General features: G+C 38.7%; 1 protein-coding gene across 1 annotated transcript; it reads left to right on the forward strand.

Moving 5' to 3' along the window:
• Positions 1 to 119: 119 nt before the first annotated feature.
• LOC148729651 (ribosome quality control complex subunit NEMF-like) lies at positions 120 to 14,322 on the forward strand. The gene is made up of 22 exons (XM_088725177.1): positions 120 to 617; positions 1,197 to 1,283; positions 5,970 to 6,130; positions 6,661 to 6,751; positions 6,873 to 6,934; positions 7,144 to 7,207; positions 7,287 to 7,375; positions 7,676 to 7,779; positions 8,127 to 8,494; positions 8,691 to 8,854; positions 8,954 to 9,041; positions 9,427 to 9,464; positions 9,754 to 9,850; positions 10,052 to 10,120; positions 10,581 to 10,658; positions 11,090 to 11,516; positions 11,613 to 11,650; positions 12,001 to 12,039; positions 12,423 to 12,529; positions 12,828 to 12,871; positions 13,126 to 13,205; positions 13,406 to 14,322. Exons 1-22 carry the CDS (start codon positions 120 to 122, stop codon positions 13,481 to 13,483), a joined length of 2,871 nt encoding a protein of 956 aa, XP_088581303.1. The 3' UTR covers positions 13,484 to 14,322.
• Positions 14,323 to 16,045: the final 1,723 nt, after the last annotated feature.

Consider the following 16,045-nt stretch of genomic DNA (forward strand, 5'->3'; position numbering starts at 1 on the left):
TTTTCGAAGTAACTCTCCATTAATTCACGATGAAGCATGTTTGTCTCATGAAATCCATTTCTTCTGAGCGTACTTCGTGAACTTGCTGACAAACCAGCCTCCTGACTACCAGATATAGAATGGGGAATAGCGAAAGCCCGTATTACTCGTCTTGTGTCACTAATTCCGTGTTGAACTCCTTCTTTTGCTACACATCCATTATGATGAACATTTTGACGATCCATGCGATGACGAAAACGTCAGGATTGCCAAAGACTTTGAAAACATTCCTACTGAGTCTCGCTGTTTCTGATCTTGGTGTTGGTTTGCTGGTGAAACCTGTTTATGTTGCAAGGCTGATTACTTGCGCTACTAGTGGAAACTATATCTACCACGAGCTAAATATATTTACCTACATCACTGAATTTTTTTCGAGTTTATTCTTGTGTGCGTCACTTTTCGGTGTTACTGCTATGAGCACAGACAGATTTCTGGCCATTCACCTTCATCTCAGATATCAAGAACTTGTGACTCACAAGCGTGTTGTTGCTGCGGTGTTGATGATATGGACGTTTAGTTTCTTGTTTTCATTGCTGTTAGTGCTGGATTATTTCTGGCTCAAATACGCTGGAAGAATCGTACTCACTGTTACTTTTGGCTGTTGTATTATTTGTACAACAATCATTTATTTTAAAATATATTTAGCGGTGAGGCGCCACAGAAAGGTAATCCAAGTGTTGCAACTAACACACGGGGGTGGAACGACAATGAACGCCGCCAAGTTGAGGAGGTCGGCTATCAGTACCTTCTACATATACCTCGTGTTTTTGTTGTGTTATTTACCCTGGTACTGTGTTTATATTTGGGGTTTTTCTTCCATTAAAGAAACCACCAGATTTCATACAAGTGTTATTTATACGTTAACGCTTTTGTTTTTCAACTCGTCACTAAACCCTTTGGTATACGGCTGGAAAATGAGACACATTCGGCAATCTATCATTTGCATTCTTCGAAATATATTTCGTCGTTAAAACTGAAGAAACTTTTAAGGTAGCTATATAACAACCGAGCACTTCGGAGGCAATCTTCAAGTATTATGAATAGTTCGCAACGAAAGTAAACGAATGTGTTTTGCACAGTAGAGAAACTGTAAGTCATTGTAGTTTGCTTACAGGTCATATGTAAATGTAGACCTATATTTGTATTCAATTTGTCAGCTTAGACAGCTTAGACAGCTTAAGTTAATTGAAGTTATAACATGCAGATGTAATGTTTTTCTACCTCTTTTTCGTCGGAAGCAAAGGGTAATTTTCTTGTTACATGTATTGGTTTTAAAACAGAAGTACGAATACTACATTAGAGACTCGTAGTCGCTTATGTTACAGGAACCGGAGTTAAGCGTCGGCCTGATGGGCCACGTGGCTCATAAACAGACTATGAATGCTATATACTCAGATCTACCAGCTTTGTTTATTAAAAACATAAATTACCGTAATTATGTCTTTGGCAGGCTTGAATACAAAAGTAAAAACTTCTTATGATAATCAACAAAACTGAATCGAATGGACTTTAAACCTAAACATTAGATTGAAACCACTGAGACAAGCGCAACCGTCAACACAACAACAACAAAAGCAATAACCAAGAGAAATTTCGCAACGAGTGAAACGTCCAAAATAAGCCCACGCCGAGTGAAGGAAAGATGGAATGTCGAGGAAAAGGTACATTTTACTTTCGATGTTCTCTCACATTTAGAACTTTAAGCCTCTCCTCAAACGGCCAAAAACAACTCCCTTCACTTCTGCCCTTCATAATCAGATATACGTATGATGCACGATCCTCGCAGTAGATAGCGCTATTTATGCAATAGCGAAGATCAGACCTGAAAAAAATCAGGCCTGTAAGGGATTCGAACCACTGACCTCTGCGATACTGGTGCAGCGCTCTACCAATTGAGCTAACAAGCCAACTGGGAGCAGGCCGTTAAGTTGATTCCTAATAAACCCTTGAAAGTGATAAATCAGATACAATGAATATATGAAGTTCATATATTTTGAACTGCGGTATTAGATACGTATGATGCACGATCCTCGCAGTAGATAGCGCTATTTATGCAATAGCGAAAATCAGACCTGAAAAAAATCAGGCCTGTACGGGATTCGAACCACTGACCTCTGCGATACTGGTGCATCATACGTATTTAATACCGCAGTTCAAAATATATGAACTTCATATATTCATTGCATCTGATTTATCACTTTCACAGGTTTATTACGAATCAACTTAACGGCCTGCTCCCAGTTGGCTTGTTAGCTCAATTGGTAGAGCGCTGCACCAGTATCGCAGAGGTCAGTGGTTCGAATCCCGTACAGGCCTGACTTTTTTCAGGTCTGATTTTCGCTATTGCATAAATAGCGCTATCTACTGCGAGGATCGTGCATCATACATATCTAATACCGCAGTTCAAAATATATAAACTTCATATATTCATTGTATCTGATAATCAGATATGTAAATTTGTTTTGTGTTGTATTTAAATGCCTTTTGATGTTTAAAGCTGTCTCTTGAAGCGAGGTTTTTTAAGAGGGCTATAGTTTCAGGGCTTTCTCAGTAGAGGATCTCCTCACGGAAGTGATTGAATGCCGAAGTATCCTTTTATCGACATCAAAAGTCATTATCCTCCTAAGAATATTCTGGTTTTGAGAAATTTTAAGAGCTCAAAATAAAAACCTGTTTCACCTAACGGTGATCTCTTTTGTTCTCTTCCGCACCAATGTTTCGGTCATGTTTGTTTCTGTTTGTTGTTTTTTTTTTTCCAATCGTTTCGCTTTTTTTAACCGTTTCCTTTCAGTGGTTTCGCCACTAAATTTTCTCCGATTCTTATTGGTTTAAATTGATCACGTGACGCGATAGTGTTCATCCGTGGAGAGATACTAGCAGCCCATAGTGCACTCTATTGTTGAATTAGATTTGCAGTGATGGAGCCAATCAGATTGTAGCGCTTGTGTTGGTGCGCTGGTCAGTAGCTAAAGTTAGATGTTACGTCAGCCCTCAAGTTATATGCTCTGACGAACTGTTAACGCCAGATGTTCCATTTTTTTGGTCGCAGTTTATTTACCTTTATCAACAATGAACATTTAATAATCGTGGCGTGTCGTCTCGCTCTACAGTTTATCATTGTTACTTGAGTTTCAACTGACATTTTGTACAACACGGAGATATTGAATAATCAAAGTACGTGGTGTTTTTCCATTTCTTCTGAAAAACTAGAATTTTGAGATGATTAACACAATTTCATGATGGAATATAATACGAATTTTTTTTTTAATGGCTGCGTTTTTTTTTTTAACCAGGGACGCATGGTGTTCCTAATACCATTTTTTTTTTAATGCTTATGTACAAAAGGGAGGACTAACACAGGTTTTAATTTTAAATTGTTGAAATGACGGCGATGGCACATTTTGTTGTTGTCATTGATTACGAATGATGCGTTTTCCGACCTCTTATGTCAAGATTAATTAAGACTTTATTTCCAATGAGTTCCTGTGAATATTTTCATAAAAGGAATGAGAATCTGTTTTATCACTTTCACCCAATAACGAAAATTTAAACGTCAGGATCTCATCTTTTTGTGTATTTTTGTGTGGAAACATGGAGGCGGGAGTGCATTTTCCGGCTTTTCGTAACTCAAAGGAAATATTTGCAAAGTAGCGATGATCTTTGCCTGTTGACGACGTTCATTGTCTTTTTTATTGGATCGCTAACGAACGTTTTAGGGAGGACAGCGCTTGCGGGTAACACCGGTGTCATCAAACGGAAATGGAAACGTAAAACCGTTGACCAACCAAATATTGACACGGAATAAGGAGATGAAGCCATTTTTTTTCGAAATTTAAGAGTAAGGGCTGAGTATTTTCTTCTAGTTGCCGACCAGCAAACTAAATGAAAGCTCGTAATATCCCAGGTCTGAATTTGGACAAAAAAATATTGCTATCTCGACGTATTTATTTATTTTTTTATTTATGTATTTATTCATTTGTTCTTACCAACTTAAACAATTGTTAACTTCGTCAAAAGCGAAATTCAATAAGTAATAAAGATGAGATTACGTTTTGATCTTTTTTACGTTGCATTCATTAGTCCATGACAGTTACTCGCAGTTTGTTTACTTTCGCTGATAAAATAGACTTTATAAAGTGGTTCATGCAATTCAAGAGTTAGAGTCTCCTTGAAGATCGGAGTCTATGAAGCGCACAGTCTCACTGCTTTTAGCAGCAGAACGCCCGACCTCAACTTAAGTCACAGTTCTACAATGGCAGATACAAAAGAAGAGTTTTATTCGTCTCTCATAGTTAACGCTGTATTGAACGTTGTCTCCTCTTTCGCAGCTGTAACGTTGAACCTTTTAACAATCCATGCGATGAGGAAAACTTCGTCCTTACCAGAGACTTTGAAAACATTACTGTTAAGTCTTACTGTTTCTGATCTTGGTGTTGGCTTGTTGGTGCAGCCGTTTTACGTTGAAGAGCTACTTGCGCTTTTGCTGCAAAACGATCTTACGTCCAGTGTGCGGAAATCTATGGATTTTGTAGTTAGATTGATTTTGCATGCTTCTTTGTTCAGTGTAACTGCTGTAGGTGTAGACAGGTTCCTAGCCGTCCATCTTCATCTCAGATATCAGGAACTTGTAACTCACAAACGAACCGTTGCAGGTGTCGTGCTGATATGGGCGTTCAGTGCATTGCTTTCAGTGATGAGGATCATTTGGGTGCACATGGGAATCGTGGTCGGTTTCATTCTGGGTTTTTGCTTTGTTTCTCTGACTGTGGCGAATTGCAGAATTTATTTCGTGGTGGTGCGCCTTACAAACCAAATTCGCCCGTTACAAGTACAACAAGTTTCACAAGATGATGAAAAATTAGTAAATGATGTAAAGCAAAGGAAAACTGCAGTTAATACTTCTTACGTCCTCATTTTGTTTTTGTTTTGTTACCTGCCCCACTATTGCAGTTTCGTTGCGTCTGTTTTCATTCGTGGATCAAATGTCACATTAGAGCTATTTCTTATGTACACTTGTTCACTGCTGCATCTCAATTCATCCCTAAATCCTGTTATCTATTGTTGGAAGATGAGACAAGTTCGAAAGGGCATCGCAGAAATTCTGCGAAACATGTTGCTCCGTTGAAACTGAGCCTCTAGTTTATGTCAACTGTATGAAAGCAGCTTTGTCAGAATCCATGTCAGTTATTTAAGAGAGATCTTTCATAATCAAGAGCAAAAATAAACTGTAAAAATTAAAAATTTAATTAAAAGAATAATGAGCAAAATGAAAGACACGATTTTGTAAATTTATTGTGATTAAAGCCATTGTGTAATTTATTGATCCGTTTTGAATTTTTCTCCAAGGCGACTCTTTCTTCACAATTAAAGTTTCAGCTTAACTATTGAGTATTAAATACAACAAAAGTGTCCTGGCAAGAAAGACCGTGGTTTTCCGATTGTAAGATTAGCAATGCAACTCAACGCTCGAATTTCTTCTTTTCTCGTTACCGGTATGAAATGTTTGTAAAACTTTACCTGCCTTTTATCATCTTATCAAGATGTTTCCCCCCCCCCCCAAAAAAAAAAAAAATTTGTTTCTCAATAAAATCTTTAGCCTAAACGAGGAATGTTGAAGTTGTAATGTGTCACGAAGGACTATATTATCTGTCAGGGTAACCTACAGTTTATATCCGTCCCTACGTTTCAACTGACACCCGAAGATTCCGGAGGAAATGAACTATGGACGTGTTTGTTATTTTGTTTTAAAGTGGGACATCATGTTTTTAAAAGTACAAGCTACGTCAAATTTTAACCGTATGTGGAAATTACGTCAAAGTAAGACTCGTATTTGGAAATGACGTCAGTAGTGACTACATCGCGAAAATGAAAACATGTTAACCAAAGTGCAAAACTACAACTTTTTAAAGATGATTTCTTATATGTTTTAGGTGGATAAAGCAATCCTGATCATGAACAGCGCCATCGCAAACCAGATTGATTGGTCTGAAATCAACAACATTGTGAAAGAGGCACAGTCACAAGGAGACCCTGTGGCATGTGCTATTGGTGCACTAAAACTGGAAACTAATCATATCACCATGCACCTCAGGTCTGATATCTTTTTGAGGCATCTTTCAGTAGGCTCCTAACCAAATGTTTAGATCGCTAGCATTTTTGAGTGCCTACGTGGGATTCTTAGACCTGGTTGCTGAAAGTCATCTGATTTCTCTTCCTTTAGTTTGGATCTTTAGGTGTGCGTTCCATTAAAATTACTTTTGATTGATTGCTACGCCCTACAGGCTTTTGTGCCATAGACACAGCTTAGCGTCAAGAAGTCACCATTTCAAAACTTTATTATTGCACTGGTTTTAGGTATCCACTGTTCTACCCATCTCTATATCTCCTTTAAATTGCGTAGGTTACATTTCGTCCTCGTTGTTACCTCCTTTGGCTTTGCACAGGAATGTCTCTCGTTATCTTTATTTCATGAGGACAGCAAAAGAAAAAGGAGACCTTGTCTCGCAGAGGGAACCCCAAAAATCTTGGCGAAGGATTTGTAGAAACTTTTTCTCTTTTCAAAAACCGAGTTTGCTTGCTTTGTGAATATGATTACATACATTTTGCGACATTATTCTGTAGGAATCCGTACGACTCTTCAGAATCAGACCCTGATTCAGATGAAGAAGAAGATGATGAAAGTACAAAAAAGAAAAGGAAGAAAAAAACCAAGGTATGTCTGTGACTGCTGTGCACTGTGCTTTCTCGACACGCAAAATTTTTCTCATAGTTCTGCAACCCCCAGTGCTCCTTCGTGAAGTTAGTTATGGATGTACACTTTCTCCATCTTGCAGGGTTCTAAATTTACTAAAATTGACATCAACTTGGCTTTATCTGCATATGCCAATGCACGAAGGTACGGCAAGTTATGTACTGAGAATATATCTATTTGTTTACGACCATTCCTGGCGCCTCATGTAGAAGGGAAAATGATTTCATTCCTTAACGGATTTTAGTCGCTGTTCTGATATGATGGTGTCTTAAAGACCTTTTTGTCCTGTATGCAATCTCTTTGTGGTATCCCCAGTTTTGCAGTAGAACTTATCCTCAGTCTTGTCGTCGCAGCTTTTATGACAAGAAGAAATTTTCTTCCAAAAAGGAACAGAAGACAATTGATGCATCGGAAAAGGTTAGTTACCCAGTGTCGCAGGTTGTTGGTTGCTTAATTTGCAAATCCCCATGATAAATTTAACTGTTATTAACCGCAGGCGTTAAAATCAGCGGAGCGAAAAACGAAGGAAACCTTGAAAGAAGTTGAGACTACAACAAGAATTAAGAAAGCACGGAAAACATATTGGTAAGAATGAAAGCAGCTTTGAAGTAGTTTGTCATAACAGTCAATCAGCGTTTACTTTTCCTTCAACGTTTTACATCAAGAGTTATCCACAATTTAGGCCGGCCATACACACCACCATTCTGATAAGCACACGAGTTGTAAGAAGCGTGAATTAGATAACTTGAGCCGGAGTGAGCCTTGATGAATGTAGAAGACAGAGAGGGAATAATATGTTGAAGAATGTGTTATTAGTGATGCAGATAACATGAATATATATCTCCTGGGATGGGAATTAAATGAATATTTCTTTTGTTTTTTTAGGTTTGAGAAGTTTCTTTGGTTTATCAGTTCTGAGAATTACCTGGTAATTGGTGGCCGAGACCAACAGCAGAACGAACTTGTGGTCAAAAGGCATCTAGAACAAGGTCTGTTGTGGTTCACTTTGCATTCTATTTCTACACTGTTTTAGGAACTTGTCAACTTCCCAAGTTTTTCTTACGAATGTCGCCAGTCACGTGTTTGCCCGCGGTCAAACTTGGTCAAGACAGTTCTCGAGAGTGCGCCTGGTGAATGCTTACGTGCTTCTCTGCGCTTCTCAGCGCTTCTCAGCTTGTTTCTCATTTCTCGAGGTTAGCAGTGGTCACATTTTTCAGCTCTTGACTCTGAGGTATAGCAGGAGCTTGTATCCCGTGCTCGGTCGCTGGCTATATGTTTTGGGGCCAGTTACATGTTTCTGTGTCATGTATCATTATCACATATCTTTTCTCCTCAGGAGACGTGTACGTTCACGCAGATCTCCATGGTGCAACAAGTGTTGTAGTAAAGAACCCTACGGGTCAGCCCGTCCCGCCAAAGACCCTAAATGAAGCCGGTTGCATGGCGGTGTCCTACAGTGCTGCGTGGGAGGCACGGATTGTGACCTCAGCCTGGTGGGTGCATCATTCGCAGGTGTCCAAGACGGCACCTACAGGAGAGTACCTTACCACAGGAAGCTTCATGATTAGGGGCAAAAAGAACTTCTTGCCGCCATGTTACCTCATGATGGGCTTTGGTTTTTTGTTTAAACTGGATGAAACGTCCATCGAGAATCACTTGAACGAGAGAAAAGTCAGAGCTGTGGAGGATACTGAAATAGTAGAGGTAAGGTCCGAGAGATTTTCAACGGTGCTTGATTTCCCAGCAACCATGTTTTGTTTGTTTTTTGTTTTGTTTTGATTGCTAGCTAATGAGAGCTTTACATTATAACACAGACTGTTTACACAGTAACGTTTGCATTTTTTCCACCCAAATATATCGGGAAACGATCCAATGATATAACACTTTGAACTTGCCATAGGATGCTGAAGGAGAGGAAGAGCTGAGCATTCCAAGTGACGAAGGTGAGGTAGAAAATCCACCGAATTCTGCTGTCGAAGGGGCAGCTACTCTAGAAGAAGATGATGAAGAAGACAGCTTGTTTCCTGATACAAGCATCGATATACAGCTTACGAAGGAGGGAAAGTAAGTTTTGTTTGTATTTTTAATAGATTAATTTTCAATGGCAATGTTTAAGTCTATTGTTTAACTCTAAATTTATCGTGCTTTTATCTTCGTTTGTAGAGTACACCTTCAGCGAGTTACAAGCAGAAGCAATAGTCGAAGAGATAGTGAAGAAGGAGAAAGTGTTGATCCTGAGGAAACCAAACAAGTATCTTGAGAATTTGAGATGTCATTCCTCGCCCTTGCATTTCATGAATAGCAAAATGCAAGAAAGCGCAACTTATAGCCGAGTTTCAGTTTGCCAGTTTTCGTGATCTTATCAAGAAACTGCCTATCGTATCAAAAACTTCATCAGGAAATAGATTGGCTTTCCTTTCCATACCTTTATGGCTGGTCCAGAAAACTTGCTTCACTTCCTCAACCAATCAGATGAAAGAAAAAAAAAACGCGCGTCACCTGGTCACTCACTTTTTCTAGCGCTTCAGATCAGTGGCCTGAACTTACTCTGGTTTTTGTTATAGTTTTTGTTTTAGTTTTTAGGCACTCGATCGATCGAATCGTCGCCTAATATTCCTCATTATTTTTCTTTTCAGCCCGCAAACAAGCAGCGTCTATCAGCGAAACAGAGGAGGTAATAATTAGCCATGATCCTGCGCATGTAAATCTTGACTCTCACTTAATGACACGCTGCAGTGAGCACAAATCTGTATTATGAATGAAGTGCAGCCACTTGTCACTTGTCTTCTGATTTACGCGGCGACTGTTTTATAAAATTAAGGTGGATTCACTTTTCTTTCAAAAGGGAAGGTGCAATACCAAGCTACTTTGTGCTCAATATTGATCTTACATTGGCATATTTTTTTATTGCGAGACCAAGGTACACCACAGATTTTTAATGATTACAATCGAATTTATCTCAGAGAGAATCGAAAGAAGAAGGTCAGACAAGGTAAAGACGGCTCTTTGCAGGCGAACGAGGAGGAGCAAGAAACAGAGGAAGGAGAAGAATATGAGCGGGTACGTTTGCATTCTGTTTTTAATGGTGATGTTGAAAATGAGCCCTTGTAAATCCTCTTCATTAGCCTATGTTTTAATTCATGGTAGGGGATTCAACAAAATATCAGAGCATTTATATCTGCTCGACCTCGCATTTCGCTTTGAAAGTATTTTGGGAAACAGCTTCTAATATCTTCTGATCCTTAAAAATATTATCCACAGAAATCTGAACAAAACCATCACCAAAAACAAAAACAGCAACAGCAGCAGCCGCCTAAGAGAGGACAAAAGGTTTGACACACTTTTTTCAACCCTGTTAGACTGTTAATATCGGCGAGGAGAAGTGAATATTTAGTTGATTATTTATGTCACAGAGAAAGTTTAAGATTCACTTTCTTTGACTGAGCATGATAGTAGATTTAAGTGGTTAGAATGAATTCATTCTAGTTCCGCTCGTTCATTTTAAACAACAGACATTAAATATGGACCACTCTGTGCAGCGTAACAAATAATGAACATTAAGGATTTTAATAAAAATTCAAAGACTTGGAAGCTAACGAATGATTTTCCAGCGTGACCGGCCTGAAATTAGCGACAAAAAATTGGATATTTCAAGTCTACACCCTTTTGTTATCTAAATGAACGGGAGCGATATAAAAACAAATCTAAGGAATTACCCGTGCTAATTAAGGCCTGTCAGAAGGATTTAGTGGCTTTGCTTAAAGCAATTTATACTTTTTTCACTTTTCAGACCAAACTTAGGAAAATAAAAGAGAAATACGGCGAACAGGATGAAGAGGAACGACAAATGAAAATGGAGATTTTAGCGGTAATGATTTTTAGCATGTAAAAAGTATCGAATTTATCCTACCCCTTGCGTAATCTGTAAAGGGTGAAATGAGTCTGGATCGGAACGAGGTTCACTGGCAAGGCTGCATCAAAATGAGGCTTGACTTGCATACCTGCTACAGCTTGTAGTGTTTTCTGTGGCCTCAAGTAACTGCAAGTCTATTACAACTCTCATGGATAGAATGAGAATTCTTCAAAGGTACTCCCAAGTATAACGTCTTTATTCCTGGACAGTTTGGTGATTGCAATGAACAGTGGATGATGGAGAAACATTGCGCGTAAACCGACCCGAGACATTTTGACATGAATTATGGTGAGCTAATGCACCACGGCCGTTTCCCAATACTTCAGATGTATGATAATTTTTTTATTTTTTCCTCTTAAACAATGCTGGTTTTTTTCCTCTTATAGTCTGCTGGGCCTTCGAAAGAAAGCAAAGCTGATAAGAGGAAAAGAGACAAGAAGGCGGGTAAAGGAAGTTGCGCCAACAGGCCAGCCAGCGGTAAACCAGGGAAAAGGGAAACCCAGACAAGCAAAGACCAATACTCAAATCAAAATAATCTGTCTGCAACAGGAGGCGGTAAAAACCAAGATCAGGACAACAGCTTCCAGTCCAGGCAAGATTTGGAAGAAAACAAAGGCAAAAAAACAAACTTTACAAATCAAAACTCAAGCGTCTATCAGGATAAAGGCGATAGAGAAGGTAACGATATTGACAGTAAAGAGACAGCGACTGGTTTGATGAACTCTTCTGATAGACAAGCTGGTGAAGCGAGCAGTTTGGAACTAGTCAGTGTAGAAGACAATTCTCTCAAAGAGGGTGCTCCAAAAGATGAAGGTACAACAATCATTTTTTTATGAATTTTTTTTTTTATGTAATTAACCGTAAAATACCGAAAGTAATGAAGTGTAAGTCAGCTTTTTCTATTTTCAGGTGCGAAATATGGGAATTCTGAGAAAGAAAAAGACATTGTAAGTAGACAGTTCGGCTGTGCTATATACTTTTCAGTATTTTGTAAATACTTCAAACCTTATCAAACTTTACAGCCTTAGCGAGATTAACAGTCAGAGGTCGTGAACAAAATGCCATGCGCACTTGAAAAGTGACATGACACCCTGTTTGGTGATTATAAATTACACATTTTACGACAATGTAAAGAAGAAACTCATTTATTAATTTGTTTATATTTATATTTGTAGCGTATTTGTTGCGTTTCACTCACTTATTTGTTTTCTTTATGTTTTAATAAATCCCAGGCAGTACTTCTTTTCTCGTTACTTCGCGAGTTAATATGAATTGTTTTTTTTTTTCTTTCCTTCAGGCTGTATCAGATGACGAAGCAGAAGACGAAGCACCGAAAGTACGCAATGAAATAATTTCAATTGAGATTTTTTGGAGGTTTTTTTTTTTAAAAAACGATTCTCAAAATTCTAACCATCCCAGCTCATAACTTGGTTTATTCTTTGCCTGTTTCATTTTAGTAATGTGCTGTTATTGCTCGATAATAGTTGGTTTGAGCATGACGGTTTCACAGCAACTTGCGGCAAAAGTCAACTCCGATTTTACTTACAAGCGTGATTTATGGTTCACCATTTCAGAATAACCGCAAAAAATATTTTGATCACAGCCAATCCGAATATTTTGAGTTAAGCAAGATTGTGAGAAACTCAAACTCTGCCGATTACCGTTGACTTCATGCTTGGGTAACTTTTCTAATTTTCGGCGTTTTTCGTTGCTTTGCAGGAAGCTGTATCGCTGCTTGATTCTCTTACAGGTTGTCCGCTGTCTGAAGATTTACTGCTGTTTGCAATTCCTGTGTGTGCTCCATACGGTGCGGTACAAAACTACAAGTAAGACAGCGGTTTTCTTTTTTCTATTCTTTTTTTCTTTAAGTTTCTAAGACACCCTAAGCTCAAGTTGTTTGGGTGATAGATCAGCCCTGACCAGAGTCTATCTTTCTGTATCAGAAGGGCTGTGGAAAAGTTATCTTTTATAGTAAGAAAACATCCTGGTATGCTCCTGAATAAAATATGACGATCGAAAAGCCCCCTCCTCCCCCGCCACCCCCCCCCCCCCGCCCCCATCTAATTCTCAGATAAGAGATGTGTGTGTGTTTTATTTGTCTTTTCTTTTCCGTTTCGTCGACAGGTTTAAAGTGAAACTTACTCCAGGTACAGCTCGCCGAGGAAAAGGTTAGAAAAACTGTACGGATTTTCTTCCCAAAATATTCTGCTGATGCTCAGTTCTAAATTTTCTATGAATTTTCTCTGAATTTACTTGGCCAACTCGGATTTGAATTTACTCGGTGAGGGAGTTCTATTAAGTAATTTGTAACACAAGTTTATAAGAATTTTTAGGCGACAAAATCGAGAATGATACATTTCACCTCGTCCTGTGATTCGTGTAAAACAAATATAAATTTAACAGGTTTTGTTTCCTTCCTTAGCTGCCAAGACGGCGTTGGGCACTTTTCTGTTTTCCAAAGAAGCTTCCCAGCGAGAGAAAGATTTAATTAAAAGTCTCAAGGTAAAAATTTCAAAGCTCGGGATACTTTAGTAGGTAGATGAAGCAGTCAACGATGTTATTGAACTTTAAGTAATTCATCACATTATTTGCATTCTAAGCGTCAATCGCACTTCACAGCTTTTGTGCAAACCATCCCTGACAGTGCTTCTCCTTTTTTTCTTTTTTTTTAAATTTTCACTAGTTTTCCACTCTATTTCTAGGACAACGATCTTTCGCGTTACATTCCAGGAAAAGTGAAAGTTTCAGCACCAAACCTTCAAAAAAAGAAGAAGAAATGATCTGTAACATTGCAAGAATTACTGTGGAGATTCCTTTTTATCCAAAGAAATAGTGTTAATAAACCGCAACGTGGTTAATCGACTACACGTCAAATACGTTTTTCTTCGTTGATTATGATTATTATTATTATTAATTATTTTTGTAGTGTCCAAGTCTTTTTCTAATGGTCAGCTTACTTCTTGTAATTTATTTTACATAATCCATTTTAATCGTCAAATATTTCTGTGCGCACATGACTGATGTAGGCGCGTCAGGTAACCTATATAGTTCTGGGAAATTTCTGGTAAGGACTGCATCTTGGGTTCGATATGATGAGTCTCCTATCCTTTGATGATCCACTCAAGACGGAAAGAACGTTCGACTGACTCGGCGGAATAATTGTGACCCAGGCAGTCAACGTTTTGACGGCAAGCTCTTCGTAGATGCCTCTCCCCACGCTCAGCAAAAAGCATTTAATGAATAACTGACACAGTAGCCTCCATTTATGCAAAAAGTATTGTCGCATATTTATCGTCAGGAATGATCTGTTCCGAGAAGCGGTCAGTTTTCAAGGGCGATCGTAACCAACTGACGACTGTTTACTTTTTTTTTTGTCCGACCTCGAGTTTGTTTGTCGGCTGCATCAAAACGAAGTCGTTGCGTCGTTTTTTATATTTGCCAAATATCCTGCATGTGGAGAGCGGAACGATTACGAAGAACTCGAATCAGCTGCCGGCATCTAAAGGATTTAATGTGATTTTGGGGCCAAGATGAATTAGTAACGGCCTTTATCACGATCCTCTTTACTTTCAATGATGTCTTTAACTAAGTTCTTTACAATGAATGGATTATGATCAGATCGCATCTTGGTCTTTTCTGATTGTTTTTTAAGGGTACAGGTACATACAAACAGCGTAGAGTTGCGTGAAATGGCTCAGCGTAATGTCAAATGGTACAGCGTACATACAAATGGTGTAGCGTTGCGTGAAATGGCTCAGCGTAATGTAGAATGGTACAGCGCACATACAAACAGTGTAGCGTTGCATGAAATGGCTCAGCGTAATGTCGAATGGTACAGGGTACACACGAATGGTGTAGCGTTACGTCGAATAGCTTTGCAGAACATCAGACACTAGCTGAACATTGAATTGCTTAACATTACATGAAATATTCCGATGGGAATATTACATGTAATGTTAAGGAAACCTAGACTGTCTATAATTTGGCCATTCGATTCCTTTATTACTGATCTATTTGACATCCTTGTATTTTTGGTGGTGACGGCAGCCCATATTACAGCTCTGAGTGCAGACAGATTTTCAGCCGTTCATCTTCATCTCAGATATCGGGAACTTGTGACTCACAAGCATATTGTTGCTGCGGTTTCAACAGAATAGATGCTTACAAAAGTTGCTTTCATTAACGGGGTTCATCCCGATCAAAATTGCCGGAATTATTATAATAGCTGTTACATGTGGCTGTAATTTTATTTACACTGCAGTTTTTTTATTGTAGAATTTATTTCGCTGTACGGCGCCACGCGACCCGTATTTAAGCCCTTCAAGTCCATCAGGTCTCTCATTAGGGTGAAATGGCAGTGAACTTTGTGAAGATAAAGAAATCAGCCCTATGTACATTCTACATGTACCTCGTGTTTTTATTTTGTTATTTACCTTGGCACTGTGCGTTTGTTGTAAGATCTTTTATCCATGAAGCAAATACTACGTTTTGGAGTTTTCATCAGTACACTAAAACCCTGTAAACCGTTCTGTTTACAGCTGGGGTATGAGACACAATGGACAAAGTATCATGTGCATACTGCGAAGAGCGTGGTGTTTTTTTCTGTGAACTGCTCTTGTTTTGTCTTTAACTTATGTCATCGGCCAGTCGTCCTCGTTACGCGAAAATTACGCGCAATTGCGCAGAAACGTCGATTTTAACTACTAAAACCTTAATCTTGTTTCGTTGTCCATGTTTCATCCACCAACCCGAGGATCGCATACATATTTCTTGCTTTCAACAAACGATAGTGGTCAAAGACTTATCTACTTAGTTATATGTCTATTAGCAGATGGATTTCAGTGAACATTACATTATACTTAGTGTAGGCTGTCTTTAAAGTGCACCTAAACCCCAAATTTTTTTTTCGCTTAACGAAATAAACGTATTTTTTGGAGTATTTCTGTGCAAAAATTTTTTTATTTGCTCAAATCTTCAACTTTCTGTGCCCGGTCAAAATACAGAAAATCGGCCGCCATCTTGCCCCACGACCGAGTTTAAAGAGGAATGGCTCTAGCGGGTAATGTGACGTCAAATCGAGAACACGAAAGTCTGCATTTCACACATTTTCACTTGTTTGGGAAGGTTGTAGTCGATATTGTCCGAAAATATGCCAACTAAATGTGTTGTAGAAGGATGAAGCAATGTGCGAAATTTGCAAGAGGGTATCGCGCTTCATACATTCCTCATACAACACACCCAATCGGCATAATTCGGACAATATCAACGACAACCTTCGCAAACAAGTGAAAATGTGTGAAATGCAGACTTTCGTGTTCTCGATTTGACGTCACTTTACCCGC

The sequence above is a fragment of the Stylophora pistillata genome, chromosome 6, assembly GCF_964205215.1.
Source record: "Stylophora pistillata chromosome 6, jaStyPist1.2, whole genome shotgun sequence".
NCBI lineage: Eukaryota > Metazoa > Cnidaria > Anthozoa > Scleractinia > Pocilloporidae > Stylophora > Stylophora pistillata.